Raw genomic sequence first — 19,478 nt, 5'->3', positions numbered from 1 at the left:
CAACAGAGCACCTCTTTACCAGAGCACTTAAATTTCACACAATATAATCTCACCTTTAATGTAAAAAGGTAAAGGGACCCCTGACCATGACTCTGGGGTTGCGGTGCTCATCTCGCTTTATTGGCCGAGGGAGCCGGCGTACAGCTTCCGGGTCATGTGGCCAGCATGACTAAGCCGCTTCTGGCAAACCAGAGCTGCGCACGGAAAGGCCGTTTACCTTCCCGCCGGAGTGGTACCTATTTATCTTCTTGCACTTTGATGTGCTTTCGAATTGCAAGGTTGGCAGGAGTAGGGACCGAGCAACAGGAGCTCACCCCGTCACGGGGATTCGAACCGCTGACCTTCTGATCGGCAAGTCCTAGGCTCTGTGGTTTAACCCACAGCGCCACCTGCGTCCCTTCACCTTTCATGTACCTCCACACTAAAGAAACTTGCACCTAGTCCATCAGTTGTTTGACAGCTTCAGCAAATCACCATCCACATGGAGATGAACTCCTCTTCTGGCCTCTAACACTCTTCACATGTTCTCAACAGCCACTCACTCACCCTGAGGGTGAGCGGGTGAGAAAATGAAGGATTGTTGGATGAGGAAGGAAAGGGTATTTCAAGAAAATGAAATGTTTTCCCGAATATCCATTTACATCAAGCATAGCCAACACAGTGCCCACCTGCCCCATCAATCCCAGGTAGCATGGCCAATTGACAGGGATCGTGGGAGTTGTAACTCCATCCTCAAATTAGACAGATAAATAGATCAAAGGAGGGCTTTGTAGGGAGTGTCATTTTAAGGGGTGAAACTTAATTTTTGCAACTTTCTTGAGCGATGGGGTCTTAACACACACACATATATAAATACAGTGGTACCTCAGGTTAAGTACTTAATTTGTCCGTTCTTAACCTGAAGCGTATGTAACCCGAGGTACCACTGTGTGTGTGTGTATATATATGTGTGTGTGTGTGTGTGTGTGTGTGTGTGTGTGTATACACACACACACACACACACACACACACACACATACAGCGGTACCTTGGGTTACATACACTTCTGGTTACATACGCTTCAGGTTACATATGCTTCAGGTTACAGACTCCGCTAACCCAGAAATAAACCCAGAAGAACCCAAAGTTTTTCGGATTAAGAACTTTGCTTCAGGATGAAAACAGAAATCGTGCAGCAGCGGTGCGGCAGCAGCAGGAGGCCCCATTAGCAAAAAGTGGTACTTCAGTTTAAGCACGGTTTCAGGTTAAGAACGGACCTCCAGAACAAATTAAGTACTTAACCCGAGGTACCACTGTATATTTAAAACTGGAACACACTAAATCAGGTACTTTTAAAAAAGGTATTGAGCCAGTGTCCATCAATATCTCAGAGACTCTCCCAGACCTCAGAAGAGTGTGTGGTCACTACAAACTGTGATCCTAAAATGCGATTCTGTAACCCTGAGGCTGGCAGACACACACACATCAGTAGTCACAGGAAGGAACTTTCCTTAGGAATAAAAAGTTGTGGAGGGGGGAGAAAGCAAGCAGAAGGTAAAAAAAAGAATACAAAATAAACCCACTGTGGCTCTGCAACTGAACTAAACATAGCCTATTGACTGTTCAGGCTTATTCACAAAGGCTCTGTAAAGCTGGGCAGCTTCATAGAAGATTCAGGATTCCAGTACTAGATGGAAACTGGATCCTCTGACGTTGAGAGAGGGGGCAACGCGGCTGCAAGGCAGCTCCGCTTTTGTAAAAAGGCTCTTTCCTCGCAAGCTTCCCCTGCTCCCCTTATTTAGTTAGGAGGAAGACTAGGTTGTGCAAGCATAATAATATTAATAATAATAATAAGTGGAGCTAGTTTTAAAGCACAGCAATTTCCCTAAGAAGCCAGCTCAAAACAGCTGCCAACTTTTTTAGCCAGCAAGATAGGAGAGGTGGAGTTACCTGCCAAAACGCTGCGTGCTGCCAATTCCGGTACTTATTTGGGTGGGGAAGAGAGAGCAAAGAACGGCCAGCGCCCAGAGATGGCGAAACTGTGGATGCGGAGGAAGCACCCGCGCGAAAGGGAAAGTTCGAAAGCTGCTCCAGGCGACCGATAAATAGTGGCGGCCGAAGCCACGCCTCTCCCTGCGGGGGGGGGACGGGGGCGTGGCGTGTTTGGGGCAACCATCAATGAATGAACCGAGCGCGCATGAATGAGAAGGCGCGCCGAGTGCCCACGAATCAACGCAGGTGGAGCAGCGAAAGTTGCGCGCGCGGGTGTGAGGGGGGGGAGTGAAAGGTGAAAATCTGGCTTTGCAGGCAAGTCCTGAGGCTGCTCTCGCCTGGGTGCCATTTATTTTCTTGCAAAGGGCCTTTTCCCACACGAGGCATCGCTTTCCTTAAAACTGCTTGGTGGGAGGGAGGGAGGGAGGGAAGACGTGTGTTTGCGCGAGAAGCTCAGGATCCCATTCGAGGGCGGATCCGCCCTCCGTGGATTGGCTGCTCCCGGGAAAGGTGTGGCTCAGACCAATTTTATTCGTTCCGTGGTTTCCCCGCGTGCTGAAAACAGGAGTGAAAAAGCAAGCCGTCTATTTTGTAGACGTAGGTTTCATCACCTCTTCTCTTATGGCTTAGTGGGAGAGTTGAGGCAGCTTCACTTTTTACTCTCTTCGCTTTCATTCTCTCAGGTCCCTCTCACCCCTTTTATTTTGTGCTGTTTATTTAAAAGTGTTGCTAAAGCGCATCACGATGCTTAAAAGGTAAAGGGACCCCTTACCATTAGGTCCAGTCATGACCGACTCTGAGGTTACGCGCTCATCTCACTTTATTGGCCGAGGGAGCCGGCGTACAGCTTCTGGGTCATGTGGCCAGCATGACAAAGCCACTTCTGGCGAACCAGAGCAGCGCATGGAAACACCGTTTACCTTCCCGCTGGAGTGGTACCTATTTATCTACTTGCACTGTGATGTGCTTTCAAACTGCTAGGCTGGCAGGAGCAGGGACCGAGCAACGGGAGCTCACCCCGTCGCGGGGATTCAAACCGCCGACCTTTTGATCAGTAAGTCCTAGGCTCTGTGGTTTAACCCACAGCGCCACCCGCATCCCTAGATCATGATGCTTAAAAACAAGCAAACTCTTAAGTGGTCTAGAGCAGGCACCCCAAAACTCGGCCCTCCAGATGTTTTGGGACTACAATTCCCATCATCCCTGACCACTGGTCCTATTAGTTAGGAATGAAGCATATGTAACTCGAGGTACCACTCTACTTGCAAAGCAAAAGAATCAAGCATAGCTCATCTGTTTGGGCATGCCAGTTTCAGTGACCAATTCATGCTTCCAGTCAAGTAGATTATAAGATGGGGAAGCTTTGGCCCTCCAGATGTTGTGGGATCAAAATTTCCATCTGCCCAAACCAGCATGGCCAATGGTCAGGGATGGTGTAAGCTGTGGTTCAGGGCTGAAGATTAGACACTTTCTGAAGTAAAGCCTCAGAAAGTGTACAAATTCTCCCAATTTGCAATCAGATGCAGGCTTGTTTTTCCTTCAGGATCGCTGTTGTTGCTCCCTGGAGAGGCTGAGCAAAGCAGAGAGAAGCCACGTTAGTGTACGGCTGGGCTGAAACGAAGGAAAGCAAAGACCTGCCTGTATGCCGGTTTTTACTATTTACCGTAATATTATTGAATTTATATACCGCTCTATACCTGGAGGTCTCAGGGCGATTCACATCTTTGTTTACTGCAAAGTGAAGTGGAACTATGACTGTGTTTTGTTTTTCAGTTGTGTAACAATTTGCTGCCACTCAGTACAATACCATATTTATTAAATTTATATCCCGCTCTTCCTCCCAACGGAGTCCACGGCGGCAATTTATATGAGGAGTAAGACTGTTTAGATATATAGATTCTGTATCCTTTTGCCTTCCAGGGATGCGGTGCAGCAAGAGATTTATCTTTCCAAACATATGAGACTGACTAAGAACGCTAGAGGTTCATAGTCCTTCGCGTGCTGACCAAATCTGAACATATGTTGCAGGCACAGTCCAATGCATTTTTTTGAAAAAGGTGTCCCTATGGTTTTTCTTTCAATATTTGCATCTTTTGAGTTACTTTCCCCCTGGAAGCCCCAGCTGCCACGTTAGTGTGTGAATGATCCAAATTTATACTTTTGAGAACTTTCCAAAAACAAACTGTGGTCATTCCTTCAAAAAATAAAAATAAATGAGGGGTAGCTTTCTATTTTCAGTTACTAATGAATTGGATACAAAAAAAAGAAAAAATATTATCAACAATAACAACAGGTCAGAGCACAGAGCCATCAGCAAAAAATGGAAGATGGAAGATGGAAGCCATTTTCTATAGATGGCGCTTATTCCATGAAATGATACCAGGAAAAACAACAACTCACAAACTTTTATATAAAGTACAGTTCTACCTTGGAAGTCGAACGGAATCTGTTCCGGAAGTCCGTTCAACTTCCAAAACGTTCAGAAACCAATGTGCGGCTTTTGATTGGCTGCAGGAAGCTTCTGCAGCCAATCGGAAGCTGTGTACGCTGCGTCACATGTTTGGGTTCCAAAGAATGTTCGCATACTCACTTCCAGGTTTGTGATGTTCGGGAGCCAAAACGTCCGAGTACCAAGGCGTTTGGGATCCAAGGTACAGCTGTGTTGCAAACGTTCCACAAAAACAAAAAACAAAAGTAGGTTTCTAAAACCCTTACAATTGGGGGAGGGACGGACCTTTATTTATTATTATTTAATAAAACCTATATGCCACTTGATGGTAACAAAACATCTACGTGGTTCACTAGAAATGTTGAAATTATCAATTAAAAAGTTGAAAACAAGTAAAACATTTGAAATATAAAGGCAAAATTAAAACAGTTAAAAATATTATAATTGCCAGTGTAAGGTTAAAACACATCTACATCTATGCCTCTGGAAAGGCATACCTGATTAACAAGTATGTTAAGCAGGTACCAAAAGAGTGCAGCAAAAGTCTGACATCAATAGTCTGAGAAGAATTTTAGTTAAGGAGTGATCCTATCATGACAAGAACTCCAACTCGGCCTGAGAGCAGGGTTCACCAGGAGTTCCTGGAGCCTTTGCGTTCTTCTGAAGATCCTTCGGAGCACTGGGGAGGGCTTCACAACCTAGTATACCATTAACAGTGTATGTAAACAGAACGAACCTTCAGCTATTTTGTAGTGTATGTTCATGTTACAATAGATACATCCACATTCAATAATAGCTGAAGGGATGGGACCACAGGTGATATAGATTGGCAGCCAGGATACACACACAGACAAAAGATATACGTTGGACAAAGTGGCTTCGAAATCTTGAGAAAAAGAACAAGACTTCTTGGGGCGTTAGAGCTGACAATCTGTGGGGTGCAAGGCCTCGTGAAGAGGGTCACAAAACCTTGACACTGCCACTCAGCATGGTTTCAAAAACTCCTCGTCCGTTATGAGTCTCAGTTTAACACTGGGCAGGAAGTAGATCAGTGTCTACTTCTCAAGGAATATATGTAAGACACTGACAACAATGTCCCACGAGTCAAGATCTGGTGCCCTATCCACACGGCATGGAAAAATGAGTCGGATGCTGCCACTGCGGTGAGCTGTGTTGTTCAGAGTCTCAGTTCAATTTAAGCCTCCTTCCATGTGTCTTGACATGTGCAGAGAAGTAGTGAAGTTGGCTGAAGCAAACAAATTTGCTTCCTGTTGCTCCCAACCACCTTTGAGGTTTAATGAACAGAGAAGAAGAGTTTGGATTTGATATCCCGCTTTATCACTACTTGAAGGAGTCTCAAAGTGGCTAATATTCTCCTTTCCCCTCCTCCCCCACAACAAACACTCTGTGTGGTGTAAGTGGTGCTGAGAGACTTCAAAGAAGTGTGTCAAGGTCACCCAGCAGCTGCATGTGGATGAGCGGAGACGCGAACCCGGTTCACCAGATTACGAGTCCACCGCTCTTAACCACTACACCACGCTGGCTCTCAGTGTGGTGTTGTGGTTAAGAGAACTCTTTCTTCTTCATACAGTTCTTTTCTCCCGACATGCACTCATTATGTACTTTGAATGCTCAAAGGAGGACAGGGGAATCCTTTACTTAACCTTCTCACAGAGGAAAACTTGTGGAGTTTCTGACAGATGTCCTGTGTGCGTTTAGCAGATACCAGGAAGAGCTCCAGTTGATACCACCACCACCCTAGACATGTTGAGGACGACAGCAGAGGTCAGGAGCACCACAATTTTGCAATCTGGAGGCTCTAGAAGTGGAACTACATCAGCTTCTTCAAAGGAAAGCTCAGCATTGAGAGCTGAGTGTTGCCAAATCACATCTTGGCCGACGGCTTGCACCTCACAGATCTAGGTACATGGTTTGAAAAAATACTGACTGTGTACTCCATGGTTTTGAGAGACAAGGTCAACTTCTGTGCCGGGTGGCCAAATGACAAGAACACTGTTGCAATCCTCACCTGCATACTAATGAAAGTCTCCTAAAATTAAATCCGTACACAGCCACTGATATGGTTTCTCGCCACTGTGAGTTTTTTGATGGGTGGTTAGATTGGAGCTCTGGCTGAAACACTTTCCACATTCCAAGCACTGATAGGGTTTCTCCCCTGTATGAATTCTCTGATGGGAAGTGAGACTTTTCTTCCAGGTGAATCGCTTCCCACACTCCAAACACTGATAAGGTTTCTCCCCACTGTGAGTTCTTTGATGGTAAGTGAGGTAGGAGCTCTGGCTGAAGCTTTTCCCGCATTCCAAGCAGTGGTATGGCTTCTCCCCGCTGTGAATTCTCTGATGGGCCGTGAGATTGGACCTATGACTGAAGCTCTTCCCACATTCCAAGCACTGATAGGGTTTCTCCCCTGTATGAATTCTCTGATGAGAAGTGAGAGGTGCGCTCTGACTGAAGCTCTTCCCACATTCCAAGCAACGATATGGCTTCTCCCCTGTGTGAATCCTTTGATGGGAAAGAAGACTTTCCTTCTGACTGAAGCTCTTTTCACACTCTTGGCACTGAAACGGCTTCTCCCCACGATGACTACTTTGATGTCGGCGGAAGTTTGTGCTCGCATTAAAGCTCTTCCCACATTCCAAGCACTGATACGGTTTCTCCCCTGTATGAATTCTCTGATGGGAAGTGAGACTTTCCTTCCAGGTAAAGCTCTTTCCACACTCTTGGCACTGAAATGGTTTCTCCCCACGGTGAATACTTTGATGGCTATGGAATTTTGTGCTTGTATTAAAGCTCTTTCCACACTCTTGGCACTGAAAGGGTTTCTCCCCGCTGTGAATTCTCTGATGTCGACGGAAGTTTGTGCTTGTATTAAAGCTCTTCCCACATTCCAAGCACTGATACGGTTTCTCCCCTGTATGAATCCTTTGATGGAAAGTGAGACTTTCCTTCTGACTGAAGCTCTTTCCACATTCCAAGCACTGATATGGTTTCTCCCCTGTATGAATTCTCTGATGGGAAGTGAGACGGTCGCTCCGACTGAAGCTCTTTCCACATTCCAAGCACAGATATGGTTTCTCGCCACTGTGAGTTCTTTGGTGGGAAGTGAGGCGGTGACTTCGACTGAAGCTCTTTCCACATTCCAAGCACTGATACGGTTTCACCCCTGTATGAATTCTCTGATGGGAAGTGAGACTTTCTTTCTGACTGAAGCTCTTCCCACACTCTTGGCAATGGTACGGTTTCTCCCCACGGTGAATACTTTGATGTCGACGGAAGTTTCTGCTTGTATTAAAGCTCTTTCCACATTCCGAGCACGGATAGGGTTTCTTCCCAATGGGATTTCTTTGATAGAAAGCGAAATGGGAGCTCTGACTGAAGCTCTCTCCACATCCCACATATTTAGATGGCTTCTCCACTGTGTGGATTTTGTTGTGAACTACCTTGTTCTTCATTTCCAATTCATCCCCACCTGCAACAAATGGAGAAATGGATTAGAGCCTCAAGAAAATAATGTAGCCCCAAATTATTGAACACTGCTAATTAATGCTTGTGAAAGAGGAAGAACTGAAGGGAGTTAGATGTGAGATCTTCCTACAGGGTTCTCTGCCTTTGTTGACGGCCATTAGCTGACATATTTATGGGAACCTGAGATTTGAAAAACCTGGTTCTTTTTGAGGAGATTTCACCCCTCCCATATCCAAGAATCTGCTGATGTTCTCTGCGGATTCTCCAGAGAGGAGGGGGCGGTTTCTGCTCTCTACTTATTCCGCTCCAGCCTCACATCAAAGAGAGAGAGAGACTGAGTGTTAGAGAGAGATCGTGTGTATAGATAAGGTTGCTGCTAAGAGCAGCTGCAGACACTCAGTGCAGTTCAGCATTTTTTGTTTAGACCTCATTTAGCTCTGTATATAGTTGTGTATTATAGTTGTAGATAGAATAAAGAAGATATTCTATAGAGCTGCTCTCCGAGTATTTATACTCTGCTATACTCTGCTGTGCGACGACTGTCTTCTTGTGGAAGTGAATCCGGTGCTCACAACTCTAAGCTGTGAGTCCACAGCACTTTGACCTGTTCCTGTGCAGAAGGTGGTCTCTGGAAGTGCTACCCAGCTCGCCTAGCCCAGTCGGGGCTGAAGGGGATGAGTCCAGTTGATGACACTGGCTCAAGGGCGATCCTGACACTTTTCTGGGATGGATTTTGTTTGGCCCCATCGTGGAATCTGTTCCATCTTCAATGTCAGTAGTTTCTTTGGTCAACTGAAAACTGACAGAAGCAAAAACAAAAAACTTGATAGACATTTCTTCACCTCTGAAGGCCTGGGTGGGGTGGTTCAGAGCAGACTGTTTAAAAAGGCATAACCAGAGGAAGAATATTCACAGACGAAACAATAAATAGCCTTCCATTCAAGGTTAGCTGTGGGGGTGTTAGTGTCCCAAATGATTTGGGTGGCACTGTTGAGCTACGTCAAAATCTTGGCACTTCATGACACAGAAATACATATTGAATTTCAAAACAGATACTACGATCCAACAGGGAGCCTTACGAAGAGAGTCCATGATCCCACAGTTCTCCTCCATGACTTTGTTATGCAGAGCTCTCTGGTCAGGATCCAGCAATGCCCACTCTTCGTCTGTGAAATAAACAGCCACATCTTCAAAGCGCACTGGACCCTAAAAGAAAAAGGAAAATGTCCTCCTCTTTGACAGCATAAAGATTATCTGCTACATATTTCTCTGTCATTTTCTGCATGATTATTGCTATGCTGCTTTAATGATACTGTTTTGCTACACATTTTAAATTTGGGATGTTTATTTTAACGTTTTAATAGAATTCTTTTATTATGTATTTTAATGATGTTTATAAATCTTTGTGTAAATGGGTGGAACTCCACATTGTGTTCCTCAATCATACTGTCTGTGCAAGCTTTCCAGGTGTAAGGATCTCCTCTCTACTCTCCCCTTGTGCTGTTCTGTGGGGGGTACCCTCCCAATGTCCTAAAGCCGAAACCATATAACACCGGTCCTGAAAAACCTACATTTGCTCCCAGTAATTCCGAGCTCCCAGTTTCTGAACACAATTCAAAGTGTTGGTGCTGACCTTTAAAGCCCTAAACGACCTCAGCCCAGTATACCTGAAGGAGCGTCTCCACCACCATTGTTCAGCCCAGACACTGAGGTCCAGCTCCGAGGGCCTTATAGTGGTTTTCTCACCGCGAAAAGTGAGGTTACAGGGAACTAGGCAGAGGGCCTTCTCAGTAGTGGCACCTGCCCTGTGGAATTTTAAATTTTGAGGGCAACCAAAATGGTCAAAGGCCTGGAAACGATGCCTTATGAGGAACGGTTAAGGGAGCTGGGCATGTTTAGCCTGGAGAAGAGGAGGTTAAGGGGTGATATGATAGCCATGTTCAAATATATAAAAGGATGTCACATGGAGGAGGGAGAAAGGTTGTTTTCTGCTGCTCCAGAAAAGCGGACACGGAGCAATGGATCCAAACTACAAGAAAGAAGATTCCACCTAAACATTAGGAAGAACTTCCTGACAGTAAGAGCTGTTTGACAGTGGAATTTGCTGCCAAGGAGTGTGGTGGAGTCTCCTTCTTTGGAGGTCTTTAAGCAGAGGCTTGACAACCATATGTCAGGAGTGCTCTGATGGTATTTCCTGCTTGGCAGGGGGTTGGACTCGATGGCCCTTGTGGTCTATTCCAACTCTATGATTCTATGATTCTATGAATGCCCTCCCATCAGACGTCAAGGAAATAAACAACTATCTGACTTTTAGAAGACATCTGAAGGCAGTTCTGTTTAGGGAAGTTGTTAATGTTTGATGTTTTATTGTGTTTTTAATACTCTGTTGGGAGCCACCCAGGGTGGCTAGTGGAACCCAGCCAGATGGGCGGGGTATGTATGTATATATGTATGTATGTATGTATGAATGAATGAATGAATAAAATTCAAGGAGTGCATGGGGGGAGGGTGGAAGCCCTGTTTTGCAACTGATGGAGCTGGTTAGGTGAATCCTGGCCACTGTTTTTCATGGTTTGTAAAACTGCTTAGAAGCATACTTTAGCATTAAATGATAAACATATAAATAAAAACTTCAACTATTGATAAATAATACTAGCGACAATTAGAAAGCTAGTTACGGTGAGGCGGCTGTTTTTTATTCTCAGCACATAAACCGCCATGAATGGCATTTTCAGCCATTGTTAAGGGAAGCTCTGACACAAGCCCAGATGAGAGAGATTTGTTTGGGCCCAGTGGCGTGCTGGCTGCCCCGGCCTCTGCCTCTTCCCCTACAATGCTCCTTCCCCCTACCTGATCTGGTTCCACAGCCGCTGCTTCCCCTCTGCCACGATGAAAAGATGGATGAGAAGGTCTTGCCAGCATCATTCTGTCACCTGTGAAAAACAGGGGCAGGTGGTCAGCCTTTAGTGCATGCTTCTCAAAGGTTAAGCGGTGCATCTCTTAACTACAATGGTACCTCGGGTTACAGACACTTCAGGTTACAGACTCCGCTAACCCAGAAATAGTACCTCAGGTTAAAAACTTTGCTTCAGGACGAGAACAGAAATCGCGCAGCGGCGGGACAGTGGCAGTGGGAGGCCCCATGATCTAAAGTGGTACCTCAGGTAAAGAAGTTTCAGGTTAAGAACAGACCTCCAGAACGAATTCAGTTCTTAACCCGAGGTACCACTGTACAAATGGGCCTTAGAAAAAGTCTCAGCTGCTGAGGGCGTTTTGACATTTGTACCCATTTCATATTTTAGTTGTCTAAAAATACATCCCCTCTCCATGGGGCCTGTGACTCCAAGTGTCTTCCCCAAAAAGATTAAAGGAACCCATGGATTAGTTTCAAAATCAACAGAATATGACCAAAACTGAGAGAAAATCATTCACCCTTACCCAGTGGCCTCTGTCTGGTGTCCAATGTCTCTGCCTCAGAGTGATCCATGCACAATTCTACAAACAGATTTGCTCCCTGAATCAGCAACAGGGGTTACAAACAAAGAAAGGGGAGAATGATTAGAAAAGGTATAGCAGAGGCAAGGTATATCCGATTACCATTCCTTGGATGCTTTCCAAAAAAGGACAGGTGATCAGTAGATGAAAGTCTCTCTCAGATAAACTAACGGGAAGAATTTGAAACCAGCGGGACCAGAGATTCACAGAAGATTGGCGTAAATTTACGGACTATTTGAAAAGCAGTTGTGATGATCAAATTACATTTGTAGGTTTACAGGAAGTTTTGTAAGGTTAATAATTGGAATTATTGCTTTATTGAATGAAAAGGATGATGTTAGTTATGATAATTAAGGCAATATGAATTTAAGAAATGCAGAACAAATTATAAAAATGGAAGATCATCAGAGGTGCTGATGGAAGTCCAAAAAGATTGTATAAGTGATGAAACTTTGCGGAATGCATGATAGTATGTTTGAAAATTAATAAAAATTATATATATAAGATGAAAGTCTCTCTCACCTCCTGTGCGGCCTGCTTTCTCTCCACTGCCTGACTCAGGAGGAAACCTTCGGCCAGGGCCACTGCCTGGGAACTGGTCCCCACTCCACATTCCCTCACCCAGCTCTCCATCTCCGGTGGAAGGACAGCCAAGAACTGCTCCAAGATCACCAGGTCCAGCATCTGAGCTTTCGTATGCCTTTCTGGCTTCAGCCACTGACGACAAAGGTGGTAGAGTCGGCTGCAAACCTCTCGGGGTCCTTTGGCCTCCTGGTAGCAGAACTGCCTGAACTGCTGGCTCTGCACATCTGAGCTGAGGGTGTCCTGCTCTCCCAGGATCTTCTGCACTGAGTTTTCCCAGAATCCTCCGATGCTCCCGGTTTGGATGGTATTGCCTCTTCCTGCTTGAGGGCCAGGCGAGTCTTGCTCATCCATCTGTGCTCTCAGGAAGTCTCCAGGAGATCTGAAAGAATCCTTTTGTCTTCTGCCACGTCCTGCTTTTCCCAATTAACGGTGCCAGCAAGTTCTACAAAGCAATTGCATTATCATAAAATTAATACACTGTCAGGAGAAGGAAAATGTTCCCTGAGCAAGTGTGGATAAGTCCTGCTAGGAACCAGACCTGGGTTGCTCCATAGCCCAGACTCTGAGCTTTCTTTAAAAAGAAAGAAAGAAAGAAAGAAAGAAAGAAAGAAAGAAAGAAAGAAAGAAAGAAAGAAAGAACGCTACAATGCAAAATGTGCAGGCAACTCAAGCGATTTCTATGAGATGAATCACTTCATTTTATTTCATTTGTTAGACTTATTACCGTATTTTTTGCCCTATAGGACACACTTTTTCCCCTCCAAAAATGAAGGGGAAATGTGTGTGCGTCCTATGGGGCGAATGCAGGCTTTCGCTGAAACCTGGAGATAGCCTTCAGGAAGCTATCCGTAAGCCTGGGGAGCCCGCAGGAGTTCTCACTGGGCTCCCACGGCTTGCGGAGAGCTGCCTGCACCCCGAAGCCTGGGCATGCTGAGCAGTTGCGCCCGGGCTACAGGTAGCTCTGCGCAAGCCGTGGGAGGGCTCCCATGGCTTGCGTAAAGCAGCCTGTTCTGGGGGTTGGGGAAGCTCGGGCTTCCCCCGCCCCCGCGCCTGGGGGGGGAATTAATTTTTTTTCTTTAGTTCCCCCCCAAAAAACTAGGTGTGCCCTATGGGCCGGTTCGCCCTATGGGGAAAAAAATACGGTAGCTGCTTGTCACCCAAAGGTCTCCAAGTGACTTACAGCATACACAAAAAACAAACATAAACATACAATACATATTACCATGGCGGGGGAGTGGGGGAGCCATACAATATATTAATATTTCATATAACATAACATCAATGCAAAAAACATACTCAAATAATAAAAAAGCAATACTCAGACCCCCTAATTAACAATAAGACAAAAATAAACAGAACTTCAGCCTCCCCGTAGTATAAAAATCATTCACATCTGACCAACTATTTCCCCCCTTTAACTTCCCCACTCCACCCAGAAGTCTGGTGTTGCAAATCAGTGGTGGGTGGGTGTGTCCAGTTTTCTCCAGGGTTGCTCCTGCCTTTCAGTGTTTTCAGTCAAGGAATGAAGTCGGAACTGTGACTGACAAGTGAGTGAATTGTACAGTGGACGCTTGGCTTGCGAATGTGATCCATGCGGGAGGCATGTTTGCAACCTGCAGCGCAGCGTCTGCGCATGCACAGGTCACGATTCAGCGCTTCTGCGCATGTGCAAAGTGCGATTTAGCGCTTCTGTGCATGCGTGAACGCCGAAACCCGGACGTACCCTGTTCTGGTACTTCCGGGTTCGGCACAGTGTGCAACCTGAAAACATGCAAAGTAAAGCGTTGGTAATCCGAGGTATGACTGTACCTAGTTCAGTCTGGACACCAGGCTATAATGTGGATCCTAACTCAGGGTCCTAACAAGTTTCTCTCTCTCTCTTCCACCCCCACTTCAGCTGCACATTTCCCCCCTGCTTCCGTCTCATTTTCTAGCACTCGGGCAAGTAAAGAAGTACTGTAATTATGATTGTAGGACTGTGCTTATAAAACAGTTTTTTTAAAAAAATGTTTTTAATACTGTGTTCTAATGTTGTAATCTGCCCTGGGAATTTCGGGTGAAGAACGGGTTAGCGTTAGAGTTAGGGGGTTAATAATAACAATGTTATATAGCTTAACCCAACCATAAAGGTAAAGGACCCCTTGATGGTTAAGTCCATCAAAGGTGACTATGGGGTTGTGACGCTCATCTCGCTTTCAGGCCGAGGGAGCCGGCATTTGTCCACAGACAGCTTCCCAGGTCATGTGGCCAGTGTGACTAAACCGCTTCTGGCGCAACGGAACACCATGATGGAAGCCGGAGCGCACAGAAATGCCGTTTACCTTCCTGCCACAGTGGTACCTATTTATCTACTTGCACTGGCATGCTTTCGAATTGCTAGGCTGGCAGGAGCAACGGGAGCTCACCCCATCGCGGGGATTCGAACCGCCAACCTTCTGATCGGCAAGCTTCAAGGCTCAGTGGTTTAGACCACAGCGCCACCCAAGTCCCTCTACCCACACACAAGCATGTAGGCTCAGGCGGCCTCGGTGACTAGTAGTGTCCATTCCAGTTCCGGCTAGTTTGCCAGCCACAGTCAGAAGATGGTACCCCATGCTGTGGGTCAGAATTGGATTACTGTAATGCGCTCTCTGTGCAACTGCCCTTGAAGGCAACTCAGAAACTGGCCCAGAATCCCCTCCTTCTCCTGACACACGAGACATGTGTTTTCAGGACCTGCCCTGTTCCTGTGGCTATAATTTCCTGACCCTTTTCAATATTGAATATTTCTTAATGGCTGCAACCTGCCATGGATAATAAATGTAGCAGTAGCAATAATAGTAATAACCATAACAAACAGAACAACAATGAATAAATCCTCAAGGTTGGGGGGGGGGCAAAATAAAGCCTCAGCAAAGGGGGGGGGGAGGTGGGACTTGTTGGAATTTGCAGGTTTTTTTCTCCCTCAAGGTTTTTGCATAACTAAACACAGACATTACAGCATCCTGAGAATAAAATAAAGCCTCTCTCACACGTACACACACACACAATCAGCGTTTTGCTCCATTTTGTCGATCTAAATTTAAATTATATTCACTTTGAAACCCCCCATCCCATATTCATCAAAAGACCAACACTTCATATTGTTTCATTGGTAACATCAAGACGAAAAATCACTATTACACATAATTAACCTGAGTCTCCAGACATAGCATCTGTGATGCTGAGTGTTACCTGTTAACTCTGCTCTATCTTGTTCCCTCCTTTGTTTTCGGCTTTGTTTAAACCAATTCACGAACCAAGAACTTATACACGGACCACTGAAAACGAACCACATGTTGTAGATTTTCCGCAAATGTATTGTGCTGTTTTTTGTGTGATATGCAAACGACATGAGAAGGCTTGGTCTCTCTCTCTCTCTCTCTTTGTATCATTTATTATTCCTGTGATCCTTGTTAATAAATGTGACTTCTTCATTTGTTCATTCATCGGTTTATTTGCATTGCATTTCCTTTTTTCCTGACCCCAATATCCCTCCCCAAGCTGCGAATTGATACAAATACAGAAGAATACAGTTGCAGACCTAAATGTAAAACTCGCCCCCCGCCTGGCTTTGCAGAGGGGAAGCGGAGAGGAACCTCTGCTCCCGGATTTGGGGGTTGTGTCTTGGAGGGGGCTTCCCCCATGCATTAGCTGACGGGAGGCCCATGCACCCTCCCCCTGCAGCCCAGAGACCCCCCACTTCTCCCAAATGCACACTATTGGAGAAGAGAGGGAAGACTCACCAGATCCCTTAAGCCGCCGCCGCCGCAGCACTTAGACAGTAGAGACAACAAAAGCCGTGCTCCCCCCCCCCCGCCTTGCAGGAAGGGACTTTGGAGGGAGGGGCTTTTGCTCTGGAGGACCTTGAAGCACCCCTCTCCCCGATTTCCTGTCCTCTCTAGGAATCCAGAGCACTTCATTTTTAACCCTTGGAAAGCCGAGCGCAGCAGGATCACGCCTCCCTCTCAACGCGCATTGCGCGCGCACGCAAAGATGTTTTATTTTAGGGGACCGTTTTGTCTGGCGTCCTGAGTTGTTCACTCCTTTGGCCAGAAACGGGAAGAACGGCTTGCGTTGAAAAAGACTGCGAGAAAAAGGAAACCCCATTATAGAAGCATGTCAACAAAGGTCCGTATAGTTAAAGCTATGGTTTCCCCAGGAGTGATGTATGGAAGTGAGAGCTGGATCATAAAGAAGGCTGATCGCCGAAGAATTGATGCTTTTGAATTATGGTGCTGGAGGAGACTCTTGAGAGTCCCATGGACTGCAAGGAGATCAAACCTCTCCATTCTTAAGCAAATCAGCCCTGAGTGCTCACTGGAAGGACAGATCCTGAAGCTGAAGCTCCAATGCTGTGGCCACCTCATGAGAAGAGAAGGCTCCCTGGAAAAGACCCTGATGCTGGGAAAGGTGGAGGGCACAAGGAGAAGGGGACAACAGAGGACGAGATGGTTGGACAGTGTTCTCGAAGCTACCAGCATGAGTCTGACCAAACTGCGGAAGGCAGTGGAATACAGGAGTGCCTGGTGTGCTCTGGTCCATGGGGTCACGAAGAGTCGGACACGACTAAACGACATTGGTTCGTGTCCTACTGTCCGGAGCAGGAGAAAACAAACTTGTTCCTCCATGCGAAGAGTCCTTTAGATACTGGAAGATGGCTATCATATCTCCCATTCATCCAGCTCTCAGAGTGTGTGAAGATGGGAGAGGCTACACCCTTCCATTAAACATTTTGATTTTTAATTGTATTTTATTTCCTTCTCTTATTCCTTTCAATTCTTTGTATTGCAGCTTTAATTCTGTGGAATGTGATAAAATGCAATATGTAAGCTATAAAAGAAGCAATAAAAATACAATTAAAGTTCATGCACAGAACAGAACACTGCAAAGGCTACAACAAGCTGGTGGGTGGAGGAAATTATTAAGTGGTCTGCTAAAGCCCTCAGCAATTTCCAAGTGGCTATGGAGTGCGAGGGGGAGGGGAGAGTTTGAGAATCCCTGTTGTAAGCTACTTTGAGGACCTTGGCTGAAAAGTGGCATGTGAATCTTCTATCATTGCACCTCTGCCCAGTTGTGGGTCAGAGCAGCCCAGGATCCGTGTGAATAAAATGGGCATCTTCTCTAGCCTTTGCTAGCCTTTAAAGGGGTAGAAGCAGACACAAGGCTCCAGAGTGGGAGCAGAAGCTGCTCTCCGATACGATACGATAATCTTTATTGTCATTGTCCCATACAGAACAACAAAATTGAATAAATCTACACCAGACATTCAAAAACCAACAAGCCTGCTATCCCAGCTATCCCAGCCTGGTTACCCCCTGCTAAGCAGTTTAATAATAATAATAATAATAATAATAATAATAATATTTATACCCCGCCAATCTGACTAGGTTTCCCCAGCCACTCTGGGTAGCTCCCAACAGAGTATTAAAAACATCAAACATTAAAAACTTCCCTAAACAGGGCTGCCTTCAGATGTCTTCTGAAAGTCAGATAGTTGTTTATTTCCTTGACATCTGGTGGGAGGCCGTTCCACAAGGCAGGTGCCACTACCGAGAAGGCCCTCTGCCTGATTCCCTGTAACCTCGCTTCTCACAGTGAGAGAACTGCCAGAAGGACCTGAAGAGCTGGACCTCAGTGTCTGGTCTGGATGATGGGGGTGGAGATGCTCCTTCAGTTCTGGGTCTGATCAGTGCCTGATGGGTGACTGTCTGGAAACCATGGTCCCTTGCTGATAAGAACACAGGAAGAGCCCAACAGGAGGAAGGAAAATGCTCACTCACAGCAAAATAACATGTCTCTCCCTGGCGAAAAGTCTCTACAGCTGTAAGCCCTTCCATCTTATGCCTAGGTTGTACCTTTGTGCAAATAAAGCTACATATAGCATAAAATACAACCAGAGTCTCCAGCGACCTTTATTCCAGGTACCCGTTTAAGGTTCTGTGCCTTTAGTGGCATTCACAGCATGGAACCTGGGCACTTTAGGCAGCACCTGCGTCCATCTGGCCCTCCCCACATATTCCTGTCACCATCTGGGGCCCCGCTGCAAATTCCTCAACACTTTTTTTTTTTGGTTAGAGCGTTTATTAATTTTCCAATAAAAGACATCCAGTTAACATATCAAATCATAATCCAATAAAAATAAAAAAATTAAAAAGGTCAAATTATCTTCCAAATTGTAATTTTTGATTTTATGGCTTCCCATAGTCTGAACCTTGAAGCATGTCCAAATCTCAGTCCTGCCTCTTGTTGGTATTTCCATATTTCCACATCTCGATTTTATTTTTCCAAACTTCTTTGTCTCTGGCTTTGCGATCCTCAATCATGTCAGAAAACAGATAACTTTTCATCCGTCGAGTACAGATTTGTTTGTGTAATGTACCTTTTCAACTATTTTTTTATTAGCGCAGCATCATCTGGCTCCATTCCAATCCGGGCTATTATCCAGATCTCTGAAGTTTAATATCTTTGCAACTCCCAAATCATTAAACCTTCCCGTCCAGCTGTTGTCGAAACCTTCCTTTTAAGATTTAGAAATACAGTATCTTCCACCTTATTGAATTGCTCTTTGTAGTTATTAGGCAAACTGTTTGCTATATTGCAATATATCAGTCATTTGGCGATCGATCAGCCTTCCTGGAAACCACCCAGTCTCCCCTCCGGGCCCTAGAGGGGGGGCTGCTAGACATCCATTTAGCCTTTTCTCTCGCTCATAATGGAAAAGATCTTTTGCAAACAGCTGCACTGTATATTGTCCAAAATATTGTCTCAAACCATTGCAGTCAACCAGCAATAAATTCCTGTTTCTCTTAATCAGGGAAGGATTTCGAATTTTCTGGAACTGCGTAGTATGGGAGCGCCATTTTATCTTTTGTTCTCCTGTCTTTAACAAGCATTCCAAGTCTTAAAAAAAAAAGTTGCGCATGAGTCCCAATTGTAAATAAAAGTCCATCTGCATTCATTTTTTTTTAAAAGCAATTTAAGTTCTTAATGAGGTTTGGCATGAGGAACCAATTGTTGATATTAAGGAAGAAGAAGAAGAAGAAAAAACATACCAAAGACCTCCGCAATCCACACACCATGATAAGAATCTCTTTGAAGTCCGAGCTCATACACCAGAGACTGTACATTCTGCAGGGTTCCCCCCCCCCCAGCTGCTTCGGTTCAAACCATGCCAGTTTGTTTTTCAAATCTATTTCTTTTCCCAAACAGATGCTCCCGGCTATGGGAGTGACATCGGAGAGTGCCCGCCTTGACCGTGCTCTTTGACCCAGTGTCCTGCCGGCTGCACCTTAATGCACACCGGCAATCTTGGACAATCCGCAGGTCTTTGAGACAGTCCTCCCCGTGGGGAGGCTGCCAGGGCTAATTACTCCCACATCAGCCCTGAATTATCGGCACGGCTGGGGTCCGGTCTTGTGGGAGTCAGCCATTTCCCACCGCCGGAAACAGGAAGCCGCAAATTCCTCAACAC

General features: G+C 45.6%; 2 protein-coding genes and 1 long non-coding RNA gene across 3 annotated transcripts in view; 1 reads left to right on the top strand and 2 right to left on the bottom strand.

Moving 5' to 3' along the window:
- Window positions 1–19,478, top strand: part of LOC310701800 (macrophage mannose receptor 1-like) — a 210,937-nt gene that overhangs the window by 17,101 nt on the left and 174,358 nt on the right. The window lies entirely within an intron of this gene.
- Window positions 4,667–15,850, bottom strand: LOC310701242 (uncharacterized protein). The gene is made up of 6 exons (XM_083491833.1): window positions 15,751–15,850; window positions 11,924–12,428; window positions 11,345–11,420; window positions 10,757–10,839; window positions 8,986–9,112; window positions 4,667–7,910 (listed from the first exon to the last, which is right to left on the bottom strand). Exons 2-6 carry the CDS (start codon window positions 12,335–12,337, stop codon window positions 6,457–6,459), a joined length of 2,154 nt encoding a protein of 717 aa, XP_083347959.1. The 5' UTR covers window positions 12,338–12,428; window positions 15,751–15,850; the 3' UTR covers window positions 4,667–6,456.
- On the bottom strand, window positions 18,066–19,441 carry LOC310702274. The gene is made up of 2 exons (XR_014523426.1): window positions 19,060–19,441; window positions 18,066–18,907 (listed from the first exon to the last, which is right to left on the bottom strand). It is a non-coding gene; the product is annotated as an uncharacterized lncRNA (long non-coding RNA).

The sequence above is a fragment of the Podarcis liolepis genome (genome assembly GCF_965112155.1).
Source record: "Podarcis liolepis genome assembly, chromosome: 2".
NCBI classification, from domain to species: Eukaryota; Metazoa; Chordata; class Lepidosauria; order Squamata; family Lacertidae; genus Podarcis; species Podarcis liolepis.
This window is presented reverse-complemented; position numbering and strand designations above follow the sequence as displayed.

Bases quoted from the DNA above. Each gene is read 5' to 3' on its own strand.
- LOC310701242 (XM_083491833.1), bottom strand. From the start codon at position 12,337: ATGGATGAGCAAGACTCGCCTGGCCCTCAAGCAGGAAGAGGCAATACC. The intron at 11,421-11,923 runs GTGAGAGAGACT...TTGCTGATTCAG, and splicing joins GAAAGCAGGCCGCACAGGAG to GGAGCAAATCTGTTTGTAGA. The intron at 9,113-10,756 runs GTAGGGGGAAGG...TTTTTCTTTTAG, and splicing joins CGGCTGTGGAACCAGATCAG to GGTCCAGTGCGCTTTGAAGA.